This window comes from Salvia splendens, chromosome 13 (assembly GCF_004379255.2).
Source record: "Salvia splendens isolate huo1 chromosome 13, SspV2, whole genome shotgun sequence".
Taxonomy (NCBI): Eukaryota; Viridiplantae; Streptophyta; class Magnoliopsida; order Lamiales; family Lamiaceae; genus Salvia; species Salvia splendens.
The window spans coordinates 2,436,818-2,464,221 of record NC_056044.1 but is presented as its reverse complement, the minus strand read 5'-3'; the positions used below and the strand labels follow the sequence as shown (position 1 = coordinate 2,464,221).

Below are 27,404 nucleotides of genomic sequence, written 5' to 3'. Positions count from 1 at the left end.
ACGCATCATCCGTCATCCACGGAGCCACCGTAGTGGACGATAGCGCGCCTGATGCATCGGGCACGCTATCGTCTGCCCCACTGTGGATGGCCTAACAATAGAAGGGTTGATCGAAAGGGCTTGAGATCGGCCCTCCATTGTGGGAAAAGAGTCGATCAAAGGTCCCTCCCATATGGCAGATCCGGCAGCTATCGACACCCATTGCAGGGATAGGACCGATAATTGGCCCTTATATTTTCTTTTTTTAGATTTTGATTTTTTTTATTTACATTTACCACACCAACATTTTATCTTCTCTCATTTTTCTATAATTTTGCTCTCTCTAGAAGAATATCAACGAAGACTGTAATACAACGAAGATTTACGTATTAGTAATTTCACATTTTAATTTATTTAATTTGATAACATATTAAATATAGGAAAAAAATTAAAACAAATTTGTGATGGTGGAAATGAAATAGAAAGTGAGATAGGTTCTTGAAAGGCCTTTCTATTGCAGGGAAATAGGTCATTGGATAAAATGCCGACATGAAAATAATAAAAAAAGGTCCTTACATTGCTAATGCCTGAGTATATTGGCACATCAAGTAATTTTAAGAGGTACACCTCAACCTCTCTTATAATCTGCATTCATATAAATCAATCTTTTCATTAAGAATCCGAACCCGGATGTGGGTTTGACCCGACTAGAACTGGGGAGGAAGCAACGACGATGGAGGAGGCGGTCGCTAGTGGCAGCATGAAGAGGGAGGAGACGATTATGAAAGCGGCAGAGAAAGAGACGACAACGAGGAGTGAAAGGAGGACACAAGAAAATGAAGCAGCGGTGAAAGGAAGAGGAGTTTTTGTCACTATATATCGTGTCTGATTTATATCGGTTTATTCAAAGAATACATAGTACTCAAAAATCAATTCTAATCTTAACACAAGATACTTAAACATTATTTCTATACATACAAACTCGAGATGAGATAATGTTTACAAGCTAATATTTGAAACATCAAATTAGATGATGCTCACAAGTTAATTCACATATTCCAAACTCTATATGAGATGATACTTATAAATTTCTTTCAAACCTTAGTCGATATTATATTTAGAAGTCTTATATGTATATAATTTCTCGAGCTCCACATACCGTATTGTTCATGTGACGCCCCGGATTTTTAATCCTTGTATTTTGATTAAGTCGGATTATTAGCTCGATTAATTCTCGTTTGGAGGGCGTAGAATTTTTCGTTGTTCTTCGACGTTGGGATAAGTCAAGTATTGTATTAAAAACAAGAAGTTGCAAGGAAATGCATTTAATGATAAAAGTATGAGATATGCTTTTATTAAGATTTCACTTTGGAGATACAATTACATGGAAGAAAATGGAAATGCTACTAGTACTTGTTCATATACATGAAGGAGACAACACCACCCTACACAACACTACTCTAGAAATACAAAGACCTAGTACTAGATGTGGTGGAGAGATGGTAATAGGATCAAAATGCCAAGAATTCCTTCTTCTCTTCTCCCCTCCCTCTTCTCGATTTCCAGCCCCTCCAACACTCCAAGGTGCAGCCTACCTACCTACAAAGTTTACACCAAAAAGGGGTTAGTTTAGAACTCACAAATAAAGAGAAGATGGAGCACAAGCTCAACTAGGAAATGAGGAATAGTAGAGCTATGTAGGTCAGCCATTAGGCTGCAATTTAGAGCCAAGAACAGCTCATTTTGTCATTTCCCCAAGTTTCATCAAGAGGGGAAAGCCTACAAATGACTACAGAGAGACAAGCTCACTAGGGGAGCTCCAAATAGACATAACCCAATCTTCTTTTTCCCTCATCTGAGGCTGAGGTAACAGCCCAGAGGAAGCAACCAAAGCAATCACCAAAATAGTATGAATAGCATGATTATGAAGCTCAGAAAGAGAGCTAAGCTTATGGCCAAAATTAGGAGCTCAATGCCCAAGATTCTGCCACAAGAGGCCAAGGCATTTTGCCTATAAATACCACCGTCTCCCTCCCCACTCCACACTCTGTTTTTCTGCCAATTTCTCAAGGCAAGAGAGTGCAGCGGAGTAAGGAGAAGCGGTGCGGAGCAGCGGCAGTAGGAAGGGCAGCCGAGAACCGAGAGGGATCACCAAGCAAGGTAACCCCCTCGACAACACCCTCCTTGCATCATATAGAATGATCGGATAGCACAATAACATAGAACTCCTCATAAGAACCTCACAACTAGCATGAGAATGGAACAGTAGCGTAAACCATCGAGCCTCCCCAACATAAGCATATGCAAGAATAAGAGTTACAGTGAGCTAAAATGCCCCAAATGCATATATAAAATCATAATAATAGTAGCCAAGGATCAGCTCCAGGAAACGATTCCCCCACCAAGAAAAATCACAGCTTTAAACCAAAACGGCAAACGGAACTCTCAACATGCTACTGCCTTGACTCTCAATCAAATAACAATAAATAAAGGGGGAAGGGGAGAGGACTTAGCTTAGACGACGGAGCCCGGAGGGCTCGCGGGGATGGCGACGGAGGAGCTGCTGGGCAGCTGGACCGTCTGGACTCGGCATGGCGCTCGGCGGAGGAGCAATGGCTGCCGAACCAGCGGGGCGTCGCCGCTAGAACGGGGAGCTCGACGGAGGGAGCCGGCGTCCTCCGGGGCGACGTCTCGTCGGAACGAGGGCGTACTGCCTCCCGGGGAGCTCGACGGAGCAGTGAATGCGGGAGATAGAGAGAGAAACGCAGTGGGAGGGCGTGACCGGCGACGACTGATCCTCGCCGGGAGATTACGTCGAGATGAGGAAGGACTAAGGGGATAGGCTGCGGTGAGTTAGGGATTTGGAAGAGAAAATTTATGAAAGGAAAATTTAGGGATTTCTAAAATTGGGGAAAGAAGAGGATGGAGAGAGTGATTCACGTACTGGGGGAGAAAGAAAAAAAAAAGAAATAGAAAGGTGAAATTGGGCCTTTTCCTCATTTGGGCCATTAGGATTAATTAGTAGCTGGGCTACTGTTTTAATAAAGAGAAGTGGGTCATTTCGATGAATTGGGCCCAGATTTAAGTAAAAGAAGAGAAAAATGGGAATGTTGGAGAAGTTTCTGGAAAGGGCCGACGGAAATGGGAGTTTTGACTTTTTAGTTGGGTCCTAATTGTATTAATAGTAGTGACCGATCACTACTTTGTTTTTTGGGCCAATGATTTTAATTGTTGTGGGCCTCTAAATTAAATGGAGGAGTTGGGCTCAAGTTTAAATGGTAGAGATAAGGTGGGTAGCTTAATTGGCATTTGGGCCAAGATTAATTGACGAGCTTGAAAATAAAATTTTGTCGGGAAAGAATTAATTTAAGAAATTGAGCTTGGAGCTTAATAAATTAATTCCCGGATAAGGCATTAAATTATCAAAAATGGAAAGGGGTTAAAGCGGAGACGCGAAAGCCGACCGGCGTCGCCCCGCGACGCCATGGGCGGCCTTAAGAGGTCTTAAGAAGCCTTAAGAAAATTCCGAAAAGAAAAAAAAAAAGGAATTCAAGGAGGGATTTTAAGAATCCATATTTTATTGAGGAAATAGAATTTCTCCAAAGGAAGTAAAGATAGTAATTAAGTGCTGCAGAGCAGTAAAGCCAAGTTAGGATTTAAAGAGAAATCCTATAAGCCGAGACTAAGAGATAGATGCTATCTTGTAGGATGCATGCATTCTTTTCAGAGAAAAAGTTCAAGTGCTAATTAGCGTGTTACGCTATTATTTTCAAGGGAGAAAAGTATTCAGGGGCAAGTGAGGCCCAACAAGGAAGTTAAGTGAAGATAAGCACAAGAGGTGGGCTTTCTTTTAATATCCAGCACTATAGTGTGGATATAAAGCAATGTTTTGAAGTATGAAATATCTTTCTGAAAAATGAGAATGTGATCATCTCTTCTAAAGTTGTTGTCATGCCAGAAAATATTTGTTTTTGAGACCTGTCTGATAGGGCTATATGCCGAGACTTTTGGCGATGCCAAAAGGTTAGTAACGAATTCGGTTCCCAATAGGACCGCAAATCCTATTCGGAATTATGTGCACAAGAGCTGTGAGCCATCCTAGAGAGAGGTTGGTCGGCGAGGGTACTGTTGAAGGTGGCCACCTTCACGGTACACTAGTTTCTCAGACATGGCAGAATACAAAAGAACTTAGATTGCAATCGAACTTTTAAGATCACAAAAGAATTTAGTATGCTCGGGCCTTTTAAGAAAAACCCCGTGCGATACTGTGGACGGATGACAACATATATTGTATGTTTTGTTTTCGGCATGTGTTCACTGAGTACTCCTGTACTCAGCCCTGCATGTATTTATAAACGTGCAGCTTAAACGTCAAGTGGGAGAAAAGATTGATCGGAGTCGATGCTATTAAATAAGCCTGTGGATATCTCGACGATTCGTGTCTTCATACACGAAGTCGTTCAGTTGGGACCTATTCCGCTGTGTTTTGTTGAATGAGAATAGTATTGTCTCATCATTGAACTCTGATTCAGTTGACATATCAAACATTCTATTTTGAGATTGTACCAAATACTCGACTGTTATTTTGGTAATATCACATTTGTCCTTCGACAAGTTCTTTAGATTTTACCCATTTTCTATCCCCGCTTCTTTAATCCCCCATTAGTCGCGAATCACCCATTCTTGTTATCCTTAATGGGAATTGGGTCGTGACAGTTCAGGTGACAAACGTGGTCTAAAATTATTTCTTATCAGTCAGTATTAAAAATGAGAAAATGTGGTATATTAATTATTCGTATTATTAGAAATGAGTCACGCATCCCTTAAAAAGGGAGTCATTCATACTTATATAGATGAACTAGAGTTATTCATACTTATATAGATGAACTAGGATCATCATCGGGACAAAATTTAAGAGTTTTAACACGCCCTTCACGTGTGGACTGGAATAACACATCAGACTTTCATCACGTGAGTAGGCAAGAGAAGAAATAAAGAGATAAAATCCATCATCGACTTGGGCACACTCTAATACCATATTAGAAATGAGCCACCCACCCCCTTAAAAGGTCTTATAAGGAATAAGGTTATCCATACTCATATTGATGAACTAACATCATCACCAAATTGATGTGAGATAAGATTTAAGAGTTTTAAGATCATCATCGCCGATGCTGGCCGTGCTAGATGGGCTTACAGCGGTGGCGCGGAGAGCACAGGGATATCTCAAATAATTATAAATACTTTATGATACTTTAGAGTTAAACAATGTATTGGTAATTAATAGTACTCCACTTTGATGTATTTAATCAGAGTACAGAGAAAAAATAGATTCGTTATAGTATTAACTTTTAGAAGTTTGAATATCAAGAAAGTTACAAAATTTTAAAAAAATAAATAACGATCACTCATAAGGGACTCGAGTAATTTTTAGGCCAACATAATTTGATCATGGGCTATTCAAAAGGTTATTTAGGTTAGGAAAACTTATCATTCTATACTAATTTCAATTCTAACTGTATCAATTTGTCAAATTATTTGGATCAATTTTGGATTTTAGACTGAATCAACAGCATTAGAGGATCTTCGTAAGTTTATCTCATGGTTTAATCCAAATTAGTACTACCACCGTCCCCCATTAATTGCTACATGTTCACATTCACCATTTTACTATAAATAATAAGTATCTCTCATATTCTACTAATTCATTTTAACTCACATTAGACCCATATTCGAAAATATTAGTCCACTCATCCATATACTTTTCACCTGTATTCAAATATTCATTTAATATTTTGCCTTTATTTATTGCTCCATATAAATATATACTTAATGAGTCCTTACATAAGATTATTTAGTAAATGACGAGTAATTAAAATTATAAAAATGAATTACAATTTGAGACGACATCCTTATGATACCTTATCTAAATTTACTTATTAAGCTAATGAATTTAATGATTTTCGAAATAGAAAGTATAGCAATAAAAGAGAGTAACACAATCATATTGAGTTCATAAATTTATTGATTTGGGACAAATCTCCAATTTATTGGTTCAACATGGGTGATTTGGTACAAAAGCAAAGGCCATCGGGAGCGCAGATCCTCCGACCTTTTTCGCATTTTGGGCATTCTTCATTCGAAAAGCATCGCGGAAAAGCTGAATAACAAACATAACTTTTTTTTAATTTAAATAACAAAATATATTCATTAAATATTGATAGGATCATAGTTGAACTTACGAAAAAGGTCAGATACTTGCGAGTTACCACTCTCAGATTCACATTTTTTATTGGATTTGCAAGGCCTGGCTGACATGCTTGCTGTATATATATAAATAAAACTAAACCGTGAGCAATAATGAAAAACAAAATAATTTAAATTTTGAATATAATTTCTATGTTAGAGAAGACATGCTAACCCGTGACAACCAACAAAAGGGTAACAAAAAATATCAACTTTCGAGAAACCATGATTAATTCTTGAATTGTTTGACGCACGATTTCTGATGTAGTGAGAATTATAATCTTTAAAGTGGCTTATATAGAGTACAATTTTACAAATATTAAATACAAGATTGTGAATTTTCTACCAAATCCCATCACAATATACGAAGTTGATTACACGATATATATTCCCCATTCCATTTGTAGTGATAATATTAATGACAAAAATCAGCTAATATGAATTAATTATGGTAATACTCCATATTAGATCAATATAATTACTAAATTAATCAAATCAGTAATAATGGAGTAATCATGAGGCAATATATGGCAACAATATAAGAAAAGATTATGTATTTTCTTTTAAAAAATTGGAATTACAAAAAATAAATAAACCACATATTATATGAATATTTTTATTTTTATTGAAAGATTGCTCATTACTCCCTCTGTCCGCGAATAGGAGTTCCGTTTTTCCATTTTGGTCAGTCCGCGAATAGGAGTCACGGTTCATAATTACCATAAATGGTAAAAAGGTCTCACATTTCACCAACTCATTTCACTCACATATCATTTAAAACTATTATATACAAGTGAGACTCATATTCCACTAACTTTCTTACATCCACTTTTCTTAACATTTCTTAAAACCCGTGCCGAAAAGAAATGAGACTCCTATTTGCGGACGGAGTGAGTATTTCTTACGAAAGATTACCAATTTTTATTGAAAGATTAAGTAGAATGAAAATTCAGTTAAATTGAAAAATTTATGAAAATTGAGAAAATTGTCCCAACTATGTTTACAAGAATCAAGATTAAGTTAATTTATCATGATTATAAATATATGCATAAATTTAAAAATTAGGCATATTTAAAGTCACATTTGTTTTTCAGCCCACTTTATTTAAATTCGGTCCGATTATTCATTCCAGCCCAACAAAGAAGAAGTGGCCCAAATATTGATATATATATACAAAAACTATCCCTTCATCCGTTTAGAAACCGTAACCCTAATTGGAGGAGAGAGAGAGGATCCTCCAAACCGAGAGAGAGAGAGAGAGGCGGCAGGGGAGGAGAACGCGAACGCAGCCGGAGGTAGAGTTCTCCTCCATTCCGCCGCCTCTCTCTCTCAGTTTCATGCCGCCGCGGCTGTATACGGCCGGATCTGGGCCGTCCACTGCTCTACAAGGGCGACCGCCGCCGTCGCCGTCCTCCTCGTGCCCACGGTAAGATCTATTTTTTCTTTCAATTAGTTTTCTTAAGATTTTTGTTTTGAAACTCATATTTTGGTGTTTAAACTTTGTAGATCGGATCTAGTTTGATGATTGTATTGGGCATTTATCTCTAATGGTTAGTAGAGCGCCATTTATTTATCTGTAATAGTAATTAGGCCATGTATTTATCTGTAATACTAGTAATTAGGCCATTTATTTATCTGTTATAGTAATTAGGCAATTTATATCTGTAATAGTAATTAGTTACCCCTTAATCCCCCTATTTACGGTGATGCTTTGTGTTTTAATTCTTCGACATTACTCCGTTTGCACAGCCTCTTACCGTTTTTGTCGATTTAAATAACATAACTATTGATAGAGTACGATCAATCTTCTCAAATTCTTTCAAAAAACCACTTCTTTGAGATTCACAATTTGCAATGCCTTACATTTAAAAAAATTGACTTTTGGAAAAACTAAATCAAAAACAGAATGGAGTACAACTTTAAATGTTGAATTTAATTTTCCATGACAGTCGCACAAAATCATATTTGGATAAATCATAATTGTTTTTGAATGCTTTTGAGTGAACGTATTGTCTTATTGTAGTTGGAATTAAAATCCTTAAAATGTGATGAAGATTAGTGTTATTTAATAAAGATTTAGGTTTAAAAACTTGAAATGATGTAGTATTTATTTTGAACGTCACTTTTGTTGCTTGTTTAATTGGAAACATTTATCCCTATTAATCAAACTTTTGGATTTAATTTTTAATTTGTATATTTAATTTATTGGTTATTTATTTTACGATTTTCTTATTATCAGAGTAATTATTAAAATAAATAAATTGTTACAAATACCAGATTTGCATTACTTTGAGTTTTTATAGATTTCCAAAAACTAACCACAATATGAAAAATTTTCATCTTATTTATGGAAATGAGTATTTTTATTTTATTGAAAGATTAATCATGATTTCTCTTGTGATTATAGATTAAGGAAAAGTTGAACTTGGTCGACGTCGATCACAAATTGTTCATACTTATGCAATAACTTGCTTCTTCTTTATTGCTGGTCAATTTATTATATTGTGATAAGACTTTGTAGTAACAACGTATTCCAAAATTTGCACCAAGAAATTGATGCTCCATTAACAATAAAGTGATAAGTCTAATGTCATCTTCGAAAGCTATCCACAATAAAGAGCTTAATATAAATGTACACTATATACTTGATTGGATTAAATTAAAGATCAAATTTTGGAATTTTGTAGGAATGATTAAGATCTGCATAATGTGATGATAACATTAACCATTGTATTAATAAGTCAAATAAATATTACAATTACAATTACAATGATAATTATGGAGCGTCCCGTGCTTGGCGCGTGCAAAAGAGTCCCTCCTTTGTAATAAGTTGCAAGCCAGCCTTGAATGTGTTCAATCTCTGTTTCCCTTTGGATGATCAACCATTCCGGATCGTTTTTTGATGCCGGAGCTAAGTCCACACAATGTGAACCTACACAAAAATATTAATTGTTTATTTATTTATTTATATATTGTATTTGCATGATTGTATAAAAGTACTCTATGTAGTATCTATCTATATTGATAAATTTCATATTTAGACGTACCATTGTCCGAAGTGACTGCAACGATACTCTCATTTATGTCTTGGAGCACCCTTTTATTTAACAAACCATAAATTAGAGTAATTGTTGGAGAAAAATGGGTGAATTAAGAGTACCACTTACCCTCCGCTACTGTATGGATCTTGTAGCCCATTTGAGAATATTATATTGCTTCCAAATTGCTTGAGAACCGATTTCATTTTCTGCAAATGATAAATAATACTAAAATCAATTTCAAATTTTATTAACCTAATGCAAAAATAAACAAGTACTCACATGAGCTCCATAGTAAGTTGTGATCCAATGAGGTCTAGGTGGAATACCATAAGATCTCTCACAATTTTGGATGAACTTCTCCAAGTTGAAAGGTGAAGCTTGGAACATTGTGTCTCTTTCCCCAATACCAATTGGCATCACCATTTCACTACATGTCTACAAAATCAAATCGAAACAAGTATAGTACTTGATATATATTTTTTGGACCAAATAATTTGTTTTATTCTACTTATCATACTCTAAATGAAATAAAATATACCTGCCAACTCCAGCCCATTGCAACCTCCGATGGATGATCATCCGATTGACAATTGACCATTTCTTTATTAAAGCACGCAACGTCTCCGTGGATAGCTAAGTAGCCGGCGGAAATTCGGCCAATAGAATCAGTCCCGATGGGAAAGCCGTCGATCGCTTGGCAAATTCTTCGCACTTGTTGTTGCGGATAGTTATATTGAGCCGCGTGCGCGTACATATGGACCAAAATTTGCTTTAACTCGTCCACACTTGTTAATGGCCTGAAATAATTTTTTTATAAGTGTACAAATATAATCATCATTATTAGTTATGCTATGCTAATTACTTACATGCAAGTGTTGAATCTCTGACTCAAAATGGAGAGGCCTCCCGTTAATGACGCTATGTAATCCATATCATCCCATGATGTCTTTATGCTCTCATAGCAACTTAGGCTAGCCTCCTACATCAATTCAAGAATGAATAAATGAATGCAATCATCCACGTAAAATTGGTAAAACATGGATTACCTTGAAGTCTTTGGTGACGACGGAGAAATACCCATCTTCAACTACATCGTCCAAGTACAAAACTGGAGCTGATGAAGCCAGTGCGCCGATAGCTATGTGTGGGTATTTAAGGCGAAACCAAGTCGCTAGCACTGAAATTCAACAACAAAATAATTATACAAAGCACACTAATAATTATATATATATATATATATACATATATATAAATGTATATATTTAAAACCATATTCACTTACTTCCACCATACGATCCTCCGAAGACAACGATCGGAGAATCATGTGCTAAAAATTCCTTCTTGACGTGTAATAATATTTCGGCATAGTCCGCTAACGCTTGAGCCGAATTGAAGTACCCGCGCGTTGTTTCATTTCGCAAGGCCTCCTCCATCGTTCCAAATGGAATTGATTCTCCATAATAACGGTGCTGAAAAATATAATCACATTATCAAATGGAGTATTTCTTATCAATATATATATATATATATATATATATATATATATATATATATATATATATTGATTGATAAGGAACAAAGAGTGGAACAAAGAGTGGAAACATGGAGTATTAATTACCTCTATGAAAATAGAGAGAGCCTTGAAACGAGGGGCATTATCATTGATGATGCCAATGGAGTTGATGCCGGAGGCATCGAGTGGCTGCTCGGCACCAAGATATGCAAAAATGGGGCGGCTCGAATTTGGACCGCCCCAATATTTGGTGTTGACAAAATACTTTTGGTTGAAGGTATTATAGCTTGAGGGTGCAAAATTGAAATGATCAAGTGATTGTGTATAGTAATAGAGGTCAAAACCATCTATTGAGCTAATCACACTCACTTGATGGGGGAGAGAAAGCCTAGGGATGTAGGATGGGATTGAGATAACATGAAGGAAGAAGGGAAGAATGAGGAGAAGAATGAGAGAGGATTGAAACGAATTCATGGCTCTTAGGATGGATGTTCTAATGGTTAATGATCAGTGACTACACTACTTATAGCTCTCAAATATTTTATGTTTTTTTCCCCCAAATATTTTATGTTTTCTATTGTAGTATGGTTATTACATTGCACAAGCAATAGTTTGTGAGTAGTTAAAATAGTATATGTGCATGCTTGAATTAATTGGAGAGACAACAACAACGTACGTACTTAGGAAATTTGGTCACATTATGCGAAAGCAAAAGTCCACAACTAAAAAAATATTCTTCTAGCTGTCATTAGATAGAGTGGAAAATATAAAATGAGATTGAAATTAGAGAAAAGTGGATAAAATGTGAGGTGGAGTAGTCAATGTAAATAAAATTATATATCTTATAATAGTGCTTGTTTTCCAACATCAAAATGATTAGAACATGTTTCTTAATAGGGCAATCTCTTCTTATTCACTCAAAGAATTTGATGTTCATCTTGCTAGTTTTAAATATGAGATCATCGTTTGTGAAAGTGGGTGGATTTGCATGAGAGGAAAGTGATTGCCTTATTTACCCCTAAATTAAAAAATGAAATCAAGTGTATTCTTTGCAAATTAATTCATTGACTCCTTCATAGTATAGATAATAGATGTATAAACCTAGTAAGTAATCTAGGTATTCCCTTCTATACATAGAAAATATTCTCAAAGTTGGAAAACAAACCACATGCAAAAAGAGTATAAAATCACAAAATTGAACATGATCCCCAAAAGCCCTAATCATAATATAGTAATAGTAGTAGTATTTTTTTGACAATGGATGTATTCTTTGCAAATTAATTCATTGACTCCTTCATAGTATAGATAATAGGTGTAATCCTTCATAGTATAGATAATAGATGTATACACCTAGTAAGTAATCTAGGTATTCCCTTCTATACATAGAAAATATTCTCAAAGTTGGAATACAAACCACATGCAAAAAGAGTGTAAAATCACAAAATTGAACGTGATGCCAAAAGCCCTAATGATAATATAATAATAGTAGTATTTTTTGGCAATACTCAATTAATTCAAACACTAATTAAGACAATGTGATTAGCTTTTTCTTCTCATCCAAAAAAGTAGTAGTAGTATTTTATTACTAGAGTAGGTTTTAAAGTCCAAACATGAAATGTTTTTACTAAACCATTCTTAAACTAGTTAAACTATACATATAGTAAGGAGTTCCATTCATAAACTAGTTAAACATCGAAATCATAAATTACAAGAAAAGGCCCGGATTTTTGGATATTATACCATATAAGAGAGTTTTGGAGATGATTGATCACAAAAAATATCATTTTGACATTTCCCACTAATGAAAACATCAAAAGCTTAGGGTAAAAGGAGGTATTTTATAGTATAATAATCATAATCTAAAATTTATGACAAGAGTTTATTAAAAAATATAAAAGAAAAAAAAATGGCAATCTTTGGAGATGACACATGCATGTCTATAAATTGCTGCAAAGGTTTGGAATTCCACCCATACTATCATGAAAACTTGATCCAAATGAGATTCGTACCATTGATAGTGGGTCCAACATCACCTAATAAAAATGTGTGAGACGGATAAATGATATTATTATCAAGACTTATAATACAATGTTCAACCAATCATCATATATACTCCCTCCGTCCCGAGCTACTCGCTCATTTCCTTTTCGGCACGAAGATTAAGGAATGAGTGTATAGGAAAGTCAAAAATGACGGCTGTAGGTGAAATTTTTTACTAAAAATAGAAAGAGTGCAAGTAACTTGGGACGCCCAAAAAGGAAATACGTGCGAGTAGTGCGGGACGGAGGGAGTACTATATATATCAAAGGACCCAAATATCTAAACACTTGTTCAAAACATAAAATCTAGCATCTTATTGGTTAGATTCGCAGTGCACCACTTTGGTTAATTGGATGAAAATGACTGATCTTTAAAATATAAATATCTATACAAAAAACCGTTCCAAATTAAATACTTATTTTTCCATAAACTCTAGCAATTCGACAACCTAGCTACTCTCCAAATAAAATCTAACATCCCATAAATTACAATTAAACAAAAAATGAGGAGTATTTCATTAATGGAAACCTAGAATCAATATGAAATCCAATATGAGAGTTTTAAACCCGAAATAGAAAAAAGAGGACAAAGCTATGCCCAAGAAATCAGCCCATGTTAGAATAAAAGGCACGTTATTCCTTGATTGCATTCTTGGGCCCACTCCCCTCAAACCGAGATGGATCTCACTTTTCCTATTTTGGGAAGTACTACACTACTATTCTACTCCTACTTAAAGTAAGGATTAATTGGGAGGATTTTAGTTATTTGGCTGAATTGAATTTAGTCAAAATTGAACTGAAAAAGTCAAAATTTGAATTGAAAAAGTCAAAATTTGAATTGAAATCAACGTCCATAGAAAAGATTGGCTATAATCAATTGATTCATTCCCCTCACTTGTTACTTGGAATTTGAAACCCATTCCTTTCCATTCGACAACTGGAATCTATCTTCAGCCCATAGAAATATTCTGAAACTAACATAAGCCTATATATTTTCTATTAGCGCCGAGATGGAGGGATGGTGATTGAAGAGTTAGTTCATTTCATATTCATCAAAAAAATATATAGTAGTAAGGCCATGTTTGGTTGGCGGGAAAGTAAAGTTGGCAAGGAAAATGATTCCTGGAAAAATGAATCCTGGGAATATGATTTCTAATAACTTTACTTTCTCGTGTTTAGAAAACATCAAGATTTGAAAGTATATATTTGATTTAAACACTAAACTAAAAATATACTTATCATTTTTATTTATAAAAAATAATAATACATATTATTTAATAAATTATTAATTACGAATGATAATAATTATATTATTTTATTTATTATTACTATGGATAGTTTAAATATGGATTATACATCATAATATATAATAATATAATAATAAATAAGATTATTATTATTATTATTATTATTATCATTATATTTACTTAATTTTTAATTGAATAAATTTTATAATTTAAAATTTCACTACAATTTTATTGTTAATTAATAATTTATAAATTAATAATTATTATATTATTATATAAATATAATTATATTTATATTTAATTATTTAATAAATTATTATTATTATGATAATAAAAATAAAAATAAATATTAATAATATAGTTATAACTATGATAATTTGAATTATAGTTATTTATTATCCTGAAATTAAGTATGGTTTATACTTTTAAATTATTTTTAAAACATTGTAATAAATAACAACAATAACAATAATAATAATAATAATAATAATAATAATAATAATAATAATAATAATAATAATAAATTGTACTATATTGCATTAAATATGTAAGAATCCTAAAACTGGGAAAAAGAATACCTAAGAAAAGTTAGGATTCATAATCCTGGAAAGTTGTACTAACTTTCCTTGTTTCAGGATTTTGATTACTTTCCCAGTTTGATTAAAAACGGAAACAAACACATGAATTTAAAATTTAAGGAATCAGATTACTTTCCCAGACAGAATCCTGGCAACCAAACATGGCCTAAAAGTATTATTCTTGTAATGGTTCCCCATTACTTTTTTTCCTGGCAAATGTAAGCACATTGTTTTGTTCTAAATATCTTTTATGATTGTAAATGAATTCTGAATCTATATTTATATACCTTTCTTTTATAATTGTAAATTTTTGGCCATCAAGAGGTATTGAACCCATAATCATGTGGTTACATGTAGCCCACCCCATTATGGGCCGGTCCAGGCCCAGCCCACCAGTGAAATGAAGTGGGCCTAGGTTGGACTCATTAGTAGAGATGGGCTCCAATTGGGTGTTTTGTAAACCCAAGCCTAGGACCATCTGAAGCCTAAACTAGGCCCAGGCCCAAAACCAGGACTAGTCTGGGCCCAGAGGCCCACCTTCTCTAATCAATAATAGTAGTATATTTCTCTAGTTATGCATATCATTCTGTTTTGGTTTAGTTTTTTCAAAAGTCAATTTTTTTGTTTTTTTTTGTCAATTTTTTTTGTTGAATGTCAAGACATTGCAAATTGTGAATCTCAAAGTGGTTATCTTGAAAGAATTTTTGAAAAGATTGATCGTACTCTAACAGTATTACTTCATTCGTCCCAATGAAGATGACTCACTTTCCTTTTTGGTTTGTCCCAATCAAGATGACTCATTATTAAAAGTGGAAACACTTTTATCTCTACTCTCGTACTTTATTCTCTGTACTTCACACATAAAATAAAGTTGCATAAATTCTCTTATTTTTCTTTGGGATGGAGGAAGTATTTAATATCAACACATTGCCAAACTCTTTCAGCTGCTGAAGAATGCTTTTGGATTATGAAATCGTGAAGGTGAAGATCTTTTGCTTCAGATGAAGGTCTTGGTTATGTAAATGGACTCAAGTTTAGCCCAAACCTCTGCGGCGATTTCCGACTTCTCTCATGACTCTGTCACTCAAGCTCAAAATCAGAGTGATATATGCCTTGTCATGGAGTTCCTGGCTCTTCACCGCAGCCTTTTCATCCTCCTTCCCGGCCATAGAGAGGTCTCCTTGCTGCATCATGACTGCCTCTATCTTGAGTTTCCACAACCCAAACTCATTGAATTTCTCCATCTCGAACTTCGCCGTTGACATTGCAATCGATAGATCCTTTCAATTTTCCCGTAGACGGCGCCAATACTCAAGAACAAATCAATTGCAAAACGAAACAAGGACAAGAACGAAACGAAACGAAACGAAACAACCGAGGAATTACGTGGTTCGGTCGTAAGACCTACATTTACGGAGAAGACGGTCCAAGATTTATTCAATTACACCAAAGATACAACGAGAACTACAATCGATCGAGATGATCAAGAACACTCAAGCTCAAATACAAAATTGCTCTGAAGATTACAGCAACAACAACTATGAACCTAACAAAGATAGTGCCTCCTCTCTTCTCTCTCTCTTTCACATGATTGTAGAAGTATTATCTGAGCTGCTCCTCTCTTCTCTCTAAGCTTGAGCTGGAGAATCAGTTCGGCCGTTTCAAGTCCCCAACTGTTGCCGACTAAGGCAAACATACTTATTTCACTTTAGTCCTCAAACTCTTATCTATTTATTAGTTCCACACCAACACATTATTTTCATTCTACTTAATCTCCCTCCTCCAAAGTGTTGCAAAATGATTAGTATGTAATTTATTTTAAATTAATTATTAATATTTATAAATCATTTTCAATACACAATATTTAAAAAAAAATCGATTATGTACATGCAATTATATACATTTATCACTACCCTATTTTGTAATTCCAATTTTAAAAGGAAAATACACAATCTTTTCTTACATTGTTGCCATATATTGCCTCATGATTACTCCATTATTACTGATTTGATTAATTGAGTAATTATATTGATCTAATATGGAGTATTACCATAATTAATTCATATTAACTGATTTTTGTCATTAATATATCACTACAAATGGAATGGGGAATATATATCGTGTAAATCAACTTCTTATATTGTTATGGGATTTGGTAGAAAATTCACAATCTTGTATTTAATATTTGTAAAAATGTACACTATATAAGCCACTTTAAAGATTATAATTCTGACTACATCAGAAGTAAAAAAAAAAAAGAAATCATGCGTCAAAGAATTCAAGAATTAATCATGGTTTCTCGAAAGTTGATATTTTTTGTTACCCTTTTGTTGGTTGTCACGGGTTAGCATGTCTTCTCTAACATAGAAATTATGTTCAAAATTTAAATTGTTTTGTTTTTCACTGTAGCTCACGGTTTAGGGTTTTTTAAATATATATACAGCAAGCATGTCAGCCAGGCCTTGCAAATCCAATAAGAATTGTGAATCTCAAAGTGGTAACTCGCAAGTATCTGACCTTTTTCGTAAGTTCAACTATGATCCTATCAATATTTTATGAATATATTTTGGTATTTAAATTTTAAAAAAATTATGTTTGTTATTCAGCTTTTCCGCGATGCTTTTCGAATGAAGAATGCCCAAAATGCGAAAAAGGTCAGAGGATCTGCACTTTCGACGGCCTTTGCGGTTGTACCAAACCACCCATGTAGAACAAATAAATTGGAGATTTGTCCCAAATCAATAAATTTATGAGCTCAATATGATTGTGTTAGTCTCTTTTATTGCTATACTTTCTATTTCGAAAATCATTAAATTTATGAGCTTAATAAGTAAATTTAGATAAGGTATCATAAGGATGTCGTCTCAAATTATAATTCATTTTTATAATTTTAATTACTCGTCATTTACTAAATAATCTTATGTAAGGACTCATTAACTATATATATATATGGAGCAATAAATAAAGGCAAAATATTAAATGAATATTTGAATACACGTGAAAAGTATATGGATGAATGGACTAATATTTTGGAATATGGGTCTAATGTGAGTTAAAATGAATTAGAAGAATATGAGACATACTTATTATTTATAGTAAAATGGTGAACGTGAACAAGTAGCAATTAATGGGGGACGGTGGTAGTACTAATTTGGATTAAACCATGAGATAAACTTACGAAGATCCTCTAATGCTGTTGATTCAGTCTAAAATCCAAAATTGATCCAAATAATTTGACAAATTGATACAGTTAGAATTGAAATTAGTATAGAATGATAAGTTTTCCTAACCTAAAAAACCTTTTGAATAGCCCATGATCAAATTTATGTTGACCTAAAAATAACTCGAGTCCCTTATGAGTGACCTGAGAATTAGTGAGTTTTCATTATTTATTTTTTTAAAATTTTGTAACTTTCTTGATATTCAAACTTCTAAAAGTTAATACTATAACGAATCTATTTTTTCTCTGTCCTCTGATTAAATACATCAAAGTGGAGTACTATTAATTACCAATACATTGTTTAACTCTAAACTATATCATAAAGTATTTATAATTATTTGAGATGAAATGTGATTTATGATATCATTAAGAATTGCATATTGTATCAAGTAAAATACTACTACTACTCCTCCTAATTATAAGTGCATTTATTTGTCAAAAAAATAAAATTATAACAAGAAAAATGTACTACTACTAATTAAAAGAAACCATGAATTTATTGAGCATGATTAGCCCGGCATATATTAGCCCCAAATCCCATTTTATGATAAAATTGATAATTTATAGACACTATGAACAATCCATAATTGAACAGTATGTATATATCCTTTCATATCCAAAGAAGTACTCTATATTAATGTGTATTAAGAATTTTATATTACGTGAAACAATAATAATCTAATGGTATAAATTTACTTAATATAGCATTAGGGTAAATTAGTCTTGATATAAAATATAGCTATGGCAAAGTGACATAGGGACATTATGGCAAAATATTTTTCATACTAATATTACTATTTTTAAGTACGAGACAAGTTCAGATATAATTACTATATAAGTAAACCGAGTGAAATAATTTATGCTACAAACCAATCATATGCCAATCATATTAAAACATATGGAGTACTTTATTAAGAGAATGGGACCAAAAACACGTTATGACTGGTATCCATTTGACCCTTTTTGTAATTAAATGTTACTACTACCAGTCTACCACTATTCAAAGTGAAATTAAAATCACGTTGCGATAACTATTAACTACCATCGAATATTTTATTAATTGTATAGTAGATGTAATTAAAGTAATTAATGAATTCTTTATAATGTTCATCTTGTAGTTAAAATAAGAAATGAGTAGCTATGAAGATTAATAATTTGTATTTATTGATTAGTTATTAAATTGAACAATTTGTTCTATGATTTTTAATTACAATCAGAATAAAAACTCAAATCGTCTATCATAATACTGTAATTAATTACTAAAAAATATTTTATCAACAAAATTACACTTAGATCATCAATGTAAATAAAACTGAGGAACAGCAGAATTACACTTAGATCATTAAATTCAATTTAAAGATTAATATGGACAAAATGGTTAAGCAACCAAAAGTTGACTTATTACGACAAGCTATAGTCCAGCGTGTTTTGTAGGAGTATTATATTATTCTAATCGATAAACATTCAGAAGCAATCAATAAAAAATTGATCAATCATTTGGCATGAAATATAAGTAAACACAAGAGTGGTAAAAATTGCATGCCCACAAATACAGTTATACATATTAAAAGAGCACACCCTTTTGTCATGATTCTGGTTCAAAACATTGGTTAATTTTTATCCTAAAAGTGATTGTGTTAGAATTTAATTTATGGGATGATTTTCACCCATTTTGACCCGATATCGAAACAAGCAGATACAAATTTTGAAAAACAATAAATTCTGTTTGATCTAAAAATCCAAAAGGTTCAAATCTAATTAAATATTCTAAGTCATGGTATTTTTCACACCCTTACTTTCATTAGGAAGGGTTTAGGTGAATATAGAGATAAAGGCGAGGGTGTTGTTTTTTTTTTTGTTGCTGACGTGTTTTGTTGATGGGCCGTTGAGTAGTTTTCGTGTTGTTATATGGTCGTTTCTTTAATTAGTGAGTTTTGAATAGACATGTTTGCTCGCTTTTTTTCATTTAAGCTTGTTTAAAATAAAAATAAATAAATAAAATGCGACCGAATAAATCCACTCACGATACTATTATATTAATCTAGCAAACGTTATTATTGATACAATACAAAAACTCTGAATACAAATCGAAATTTTAGTACTATTAAAAGTCATAGCATAGTAATTAAGTTATTTATAACAAAATGTAACACAAATTTTAAAATTTGTATATATGCTTACAAAGTAGCCACTGACACGATTAATTACCCGATATATAAAGATGAGAAAGTGGTCAAGACAATAAAATGGGCTAGCATAATAAATCATAACCTAATTAGTAGCCATTGCTAATCCAATTAACTACTTCCAAATCGTAGTTGGATGAATACGAGTGGTTGAATATATGTGAAATCAAGATGATGAAAAGCATTATGGATGGAACTTGGCAAAAAAAATTAACATGGCAAAAAAAATCCAATTAACATGCTAACAGGCTATTTGTCACGAACTTTTAATATTTTTTTATTTTTCTCCGAACTTGTGTATTTTAAAATCTAAATATATAAAATAAAACTCATCTTATTTATTTATTTATTTAAATTTATTATATTCATATAGGTGTAATATATTTACGTGTTCTATTCACTTTCTATCGTCAAACAAACAACAACAACAATATATCATAGCTCGGATTTAATCGCCTAAAAGTTACTTATATAGATAATCAAGCTAATAATATCGTTTCTAATAATATCGGCTTAGCGGGTCTTTACAGATGAGGCTTTCTTTTTTGGGATATTGGCATCTAATATCATGAAACTTTCAAAAAGTTGGGTTTTTCCTACGAACTTTAAAATTGGCAAATAATATCACGAACTTTACCCGTGTTTGGTTTTTTTTTCCACGAACGAAAAAAGAACCCATTTACTGCATTCCACCCCCTATTCATCCCATTTACTAAAAATTGAATTTCCACCACACGAAGCTGGCTCTTCCCGTCAAGTTTCACTCTTTGATATTTTCTTGTTGCTACTTTTCCCATCAACACAAGTGTTTTTATCATTTCATCCTCCCTTCCATTTCCTTATCCAAGTATTGGTTTGTGCAATGGTGGCGGTTTGTTCGTCTCCACTCCCTACCGATCCTATTTTCCCATTTCCCGAAATCGGCTCTTCCCATCAAGACTCAATTCTTTGATATTTTCTTGAGAACACTTTTCCCATTATATCCTTTTTAGCATTGCTGATGGGAAGAGATAATGAACCCCTTCTGAAACGAGCACCATCTTATAATCTCTCTGTCTGATTCTGGCAGGCGCTGGAAATGGTGAAACAGCAGAGCGGGGCGAAGAGACAGTGCTTGAGAAGGACACAAACAAGGGCCACGTGGAACGAGATACGTCTGTGTAAATAGTACATAGAATATGACGTGGTTCCTGGTGTTGTAGATGAGTATAGAGAGAGTTAGAGGAGTAGCGCTTCTTCGCCTTAGGATGCATATCCCATGTTTCGATGGAATGTAGGAGGAAAAAGTTTTTTAAATGAAAGGTAGTCGATTAGGTACAAAGATTGGTAGAGTGTTGTTCCCAACTCCTAAAGTGTCGTGTTTCTCATGTTCGTATTCGTGTTCGTGTTGACATAGAATAGATTACAGTTTATTTATATATTTACATTGTTTGTGAGTTACTTACTTTTTTCTGTTTTTGCTGCCTTCTTCAAAGATCTCATGATCATTTTTTACTCTGTATTTGCACAGTATACCACATAATCACTTAATAGATTTGAATCTAAAATAATCATTTATGTAATTTACCATATGGATATAGATTAATTGATAAGCTAATATAGTTCATACAACTAAGCAATGATATTTAGTTATTGATATAGTATTACTTGTAAAAATGAATTGAAGTATATTAATATTAGTACAACGTTAATTGAATATCAATGCATTAGTCTGCAAAAAGTTTTAACTGCAGTGTGAGTATGCAAACACATCTATTATGATTATATCCAATTGTATAATGAATCACTTTACAATTAGATGAAATATACGTGAGACTAGCCTCCATCCCTCGTGCGCTAATCAACTTTATAATACCTCATGAATCAAATAAATTGATATGAATATGAATAACACACTACAATGATTATAATCACCTATCCATTATACTTATACATAAAATAAACCTAATTTGGTAAGATATAAAGTTAAAGTTATCATATTTGTGTGACAGGAAAATAAAGTTATAAAGTTATCATATTTGTTAGATTATTAAGGAAAATTTTATGGTTCTTACCATTTTAAAAATTAAATTAATTTGAAGTCTTTAAAATGGTAAGAACCAAAAACTTTTCACAGAATGTTTACAATTGTTTATTAGTACAAAAAAAATTAAGCAATGTGGATTACCATGTTGTTGAATCGATGGCGGCGGAAGCTCTTGGCCGGCTTTAAACTAACAGAAGTTCACTTTTGGTCAGCTCCCTCCTTTCCCCTCTCTCTCTCTATCTATCTATGTGTTTTTGTGAGATTAATTAATGGATAATTGCAAAAAATGGAACATTTTTTTACCCAACAGGGACGAGGGTTCAAGTGAATTAAGTGGCTGAAATTGTTAAATGGTATAGACAACATATTTAGAGAAGAAAGCAATGGGAGAAGATTATTGTATTTTGATTGAATGATGAAATGGTACTCAACACCCATATATTTATAGGGATGTTGGTGACTTTTGAGATCCTACAATAAATGTATATTCATGGAACTACACTACTATTGGAACAATGCATGCACATCTTCAATGCTTCTTGGAACTCTATTCTTCTTTAATGCTTATTGATACTTCCCCTTTTCTCAACACTCCCCCTCAAATTGAGTGGTGGGATCTCCAAAACTCAATTTGGAAAGCACATCTTCAAAGCTCCTTGAGTTGACTGCTTTAGTTAGGATGTCGGCAAGTTGATCCTCAGAGCGAACAAAAGGGAGTTCGACAATCCCATTCTCAATGTTTTCTTTGATGAAGTGTCTGTCAACCTCCACATGCTTCGTTCGATCATGTTGTACTGGATTTTGTGAGATGCTTATAGCGGCTTTGTTATCACAATGCAACTGGCACTTGCTTGGAGGGAGATTAATCTCTTTCATCAATCTCCTTAACCATAAAATCTCGGTCAACCCACTTTTAATCCCACGAAATTCTGCTTCGGCACTCGAAAGAGCCACCACCTTCTGCTTCTTACTTCTCCATGTTACCAAATTACCTCCAACAAAGGTAAAGTAGCCTGCTGTAGACTTCCTATCGTTTGGGTTCCCTGCCCAGTCAGCATCTGTATAACCATGAATCTCAAGATGCCCATTTTTAGCGAACAACACTCCATGCCCTGGAGTTCCCTTCAAATACCGACAAATCCTAAGTGCTGCCTCCATGTGATCTGTCTGCGGCTTATGCATGAACTGACTTACGACCCCAACTGCATAGGCAATATCTGGCCTAGTGTGCGAGAGATATATGAGTTTTCCGACTAGTCGCTGATATCGACTACGGTCAGCCAACTTGGCTCCTTCTCTGATTTGTAATCCGTGATTAACCGCCAGAGGAGTGTCTGCTGGTTTACATTCCAGTAGGCCAGTCTCTGCTAGGATGTCCAAGATATACTTCCTTTGTCGCAGAAAAATTCCTTTGGTTGACCTTAGCACTTCAATCCCAAGAAAGTACTTGAGATTCCCCAAGTCCTTCATCTCAAATTCCTGAAAAAGATTTTTCTTTAATTCCTCAATCTCTTCTAGGTCGTCACCTGTAATAATCATGTCATCAACATATATGATTAAACATGTGATCTTGTCACCCTGCTTCTTAAAAAATAGTGTATGGTCTGAATTGCTCTGTGTATATCCATAGCTAATCATTGCCCCAGCAAACTTCCCAAACCATACTCTTGGAGATTGCTTCAATCCATACAAGGTCTTCCTTAATCGGCACCCTTCACCTGCTTTAAAATCTGTTGCAAAACCTGGGGGTGCCTCCATGTAAACTTCTTCTTCCTTCTTCAACTCTCCATGTAGGAAGGCATTCGTCACATCAAACTGGTGTAATGGCCAGTCCCTATTAGCAGCAATGGATAACAACACCCGAATTGTGTTCATCTTAGCTACTGGAGAGAAGGTCTCAGAATAGTCAACTCCATATGTCTGAGTATAGCCTTTTGCGACAAGTCGTGCCTTGTACCTTTCTATCGAGCCATCAGGTCTTCTTTTGATAGTGAAGACCCATCGACAACCCACTGGTCGTTTCCCTTCTGGTAGAGCACATTTCTCCCATGTGTGGTTTCGAATCAGTGCATCAATCTCTTTCTTCATTGCTTCCCTCCAATGCTTGAATTTCATAGCTTCTTCCCATGTCTGTGGTATTTCTTCTTCCTCATATAGTGCATTCTCGAAAGCCCGAGCCATCTCTGATAAATGGCCTTTGGCTAGGTTCACAACAGAGTACCGCTTTTTCTTGTCAATCCTCTCTGGCGTATACCTTTTGGGTGGAACTCCTCTGTTTGACCTTGGTGGAAGTATGTACCTCCCAGTGTCAGGGTCAACTCCTTCGACCTCGACTTCCTCAATTTCCCTTTCTTCGGCCTCAATTGAATTTTCTTCTGCACTTACAGTGTTAGCTAAACAATTATCTGTATCCACAGGATTACTTACATTGGATAACCTTAACGGAGAAATATTTGAGGCGATGCCACTTTCTACGATGGACTCTACCACATCAGAGACTTGCTCAGCGGAATTGCTTACTGTTTTCTCTGATAGATCCGCATCAGGATTGCTTGGCGTTGGCAGTGGCATTGAGATCCAACTTAGCGGGTCCGTATCATTGTTATCCCTAACATTACTCTCCCCCTGACCGCTAAGATGGGTAAAGAAGTACTCAGTTTCAAGAAAGTTGCAGTTCATTGTAAGAAACATCCGGTTGGACTTTGGATCGAAACACCTATACCCCTTTTGATTTACCCCATATCCTACAAAAACGCATTTGATAGCGCAAGGGGATAGTTTAGTTCTTTCATGTTTAGGAATGTGGACAAAAACGGAGCATCCGAAGACACGAGGTTCAAGAGTCAAGGGCGGAGGAATTTTTGTGAAGGTGGACAAGACTTGTAGAGGAGTTTTGTGTTTGAGAATACTTGTGGGCAATCGGTTTAAGAGATAGGCTGAGGTGGCAATGGCTTCTGGCCAGAAGTGTTTCGGGGCTTTTGACTCTATAAGCATAGAACGAGTCATTTCGAGGAGAGATCGATTTTTCCTTTCAGCCACACCGTTTTGTTCGGGAGTATGAGCACATGTGGTTTGGTGTATAAGACCTTTGTTTTGGAAGAGTTGTTTCATGGTAGAATTAACGAACTCCCCCCCATTATCTGACCGAAGGACCTGAATGGTTTTGTGAAACTGAGTTTGGATAAGGTTATAGAAATGGGTAAAGTGTGACAAAACTTCAGATTTTTGTTTCATGAAATATATCCAGGTCATGCGAGTGCAATCATCCACAAAAACTAAGAAATATCGAAAACCTTGCCCCCCAATAACTGGTGCGGGCCCCCAAACATCAGAGTGTACTAAGGCAAATGGGGTTTCAACACGAGTATTACTTAATGGGTAAGAGTTCCGATGACTTTTGGATAAAAGACAAGTTTCACAGTACATGTCATGCTTAGGAATAATACTAGGAAATAATAATTTTAAGTAACCGATAGATGGATGACCCAAGCGCCGATGCCAAAGCCAAGCTTTCCGGTCAGCTGATCCGTGAGTTAACATGGCAGTCCCTTTTTGAGCTATCTCATCCACATAGTAAAGCCCATCACGTTCAGTGCCACGTCCAATTATCTCTCCGGTTCGGATATCCTGCAACAGACAAAATTGTGGCTGCATTAGTAACGTACAATTCAATTCCTTTGTGACATGACTAATGGATAATAACTTATGAGACATCGAAGGAATATATAGACAATTTGATAACTGCAAAGTTGGGGAAATGTTAACGGTTCCAGCCCCCTCAACCACCGTAAATTCCCCATTGGCAGTTTGGATATGAGATTTTAGAGGTTTCTGAAGGTTGGTAAGGTCTGAGGCATCATATGTTATGGTATCGGTTGCCCCACAGTCAAAAATCCATTTATCATTTTTCTCATGGCCATTAGATACTGCACACACAACTCCAAGCTTCTCGAGAGGCTGAAATCGATTTTGGCAAGTGGTTTGGGAAATTATGGAATTTTCAGGAGATTTGGGGGCTAATTGTGACTGAGAATTTTGATGGGGTAAAACCTGCAATTTCCCAAAGATTTGGGGGCTTCCAATAAAAGAGCCCCCTAACCCTAATCTACCTGAATCAGGCGCCGCCTCTCCCCTCATCAATTCTTCACTCCAATCGTGAATTACACTCCCACTTCCGCTGGCAACGAAGTTTGCTGCCCCGGTTGTGTTCGCCGGCTGAGCAGCTTCATTTCTGGTCCTTCCTCCTGGCTGGACAGCACCGGCGGTTTGCACGACCCCCTGCACGGCGTTGCCTCCGTCGCCTCCAACTGCTGCGGCGGCGTGCCCGCCACGGTTCCAGGGTGTTTGCGGTTGCGGCGGCTTGCCGTGCTTCTCTTCCCACCAATCTGGATATCCAACTAGTTCAAAGCATGAATCTTTTGTGTGTCTTTTCCGTTTGCAGTAGGAACACACCAATTTTGACTTGTCTTCTTCATCACTTCGCCGATTTCTATCATTGCCACTGCCGCGACCACCACTGTTGCTGCCGCGACCACCACCGTTGCTGCCGCGACCGCCACCCCGAGAGCCGCCGGTAGGGTTCTGCCACCCTCGGATGGCGAGGCCAGTTCCAATTCCATCCATGGCAGCTGCTCCGCCGGTGTTTGCCTGTTGTAACACTCGGAGTCGTGTCTCCTCCTGCTGAATCAGGTTGTACGCATAGTCGACGGAGGGAAGCGGGTCCATTTTCAGTATCTCCCTCTTAGTTGTTTCATATTTGCTATCAATTGCATAGAGAAACTGACATACTCTCTGATCTTGTATGAATTTGTTATGAATCTCCATATCCTCTGGACATTTCATTGGGTTCGTCTGTTTTTGGTCGATTGAAATCCAGATCTCTCCCAACCGGCTCCATATTTCTTCTAATGAACTGCTTCCTTGTCTCAGTGTGGTTGCTTTGAACTGAAGATCATACACCTGGATTTTATCTCTTCCGCTCCCATATGTGACGGCCAACGCATCCCATATATGCTTTGCCGTCGGATGTTGTGAAACTCGACTGACCAGTCGAGGCTCAATGTTTTGTACTAACCAAGTGATCACACAGTGATCGGCTTGTTCCCATTGTATGAAGGCTGGATCGGTTCGCGGTGGGGAATGAGGCACTCCGGTGACGTGAGATACCATTCCCCGACCGCTTATTGCCGTCTTCATCAATACGGACCAAAGGGCGTAATTTTCTCCATTCAACTTATTCCCACCAATGTGGAGGGGCTGCGTGTCAATTCTGAATGGCATGGCAGCTGTTTCTGGTGGATTTGGTTGGTTCATCGCAAAACTATTGCGC

At 35.3% G+C, this 27,404-nt stretch overlaps 1 protein-coding gene and 1 long non-coding RNA gene across 2 annotated transcripts; one reads left to right on the top strand and one right to left on the bottom strand.

The window, feature by feature from the left end:
- The first annotated feature begins 7,283 nt into the window (after positions 1–7,283).
- Positions 7,284–7,947, top strand: LOC121761085. Its single transcript, XR_006041917.1, has 2 exons — positions 7,284–7,651; positions 7,732–7,947. It is a non-coding gene; the product is annotated as an uncharacterized LOC121761085 (long non-coding RNA).
- A 1,019-nt stretch (positions 7,948–8,966) lies between these two features.
- On the bottom strand, positions 8,967–11,253 carry LOC121762252 (lysosomal Pro-X carboxypeptidase-like). Its single transcript, XM_042158064.1, has 9 exons — positions 10,885–11,253; positions 10,549–10,735; positions 10,313–10,443; positions 10,133–10,245; positions 9,805–10,063; positions 9,546–9,701; positions 9,393–9,472; positions 9,273–9,322; positions 8,967–9,157 (listed from the first exon to the last, which is right to left on the bottom strand). The coding sequence occupies exons 1-9, from the start codon at positions 11,251–11,253 to the stop codon at positions 8,967–8,969; spliced, it is 1,536 nt and encodes a 511-aa protein (XP_042013998.1).
- Between the last annotated feature and the right edge of the window lie 16,151 nt (positions 11,254–27,404).

Coding starts and splice junctions, on each gene's coding strand:
- LOC121762252 (XM_042158064.1), bottom strand. CDS start 11,253: ATGAATTCGTTTCAATCCTCTCTCATTCTTCTCCTCATTCTTCCCTTC. Junction 10,246..10,312: donor TCGTCACCAAAGACTTCAAG/GTAATCCATGTT, acceptor GAATTGATGTAG/GAGGCTAGCCTAAGTTGCTA. Junction 9,702..9,804: donor CAATGGGCTGGAGTTGGCAG/GTATATTTTATT, acceptor TTGATTTTGTAG/ACATGTAGTGAAATGGTGAT.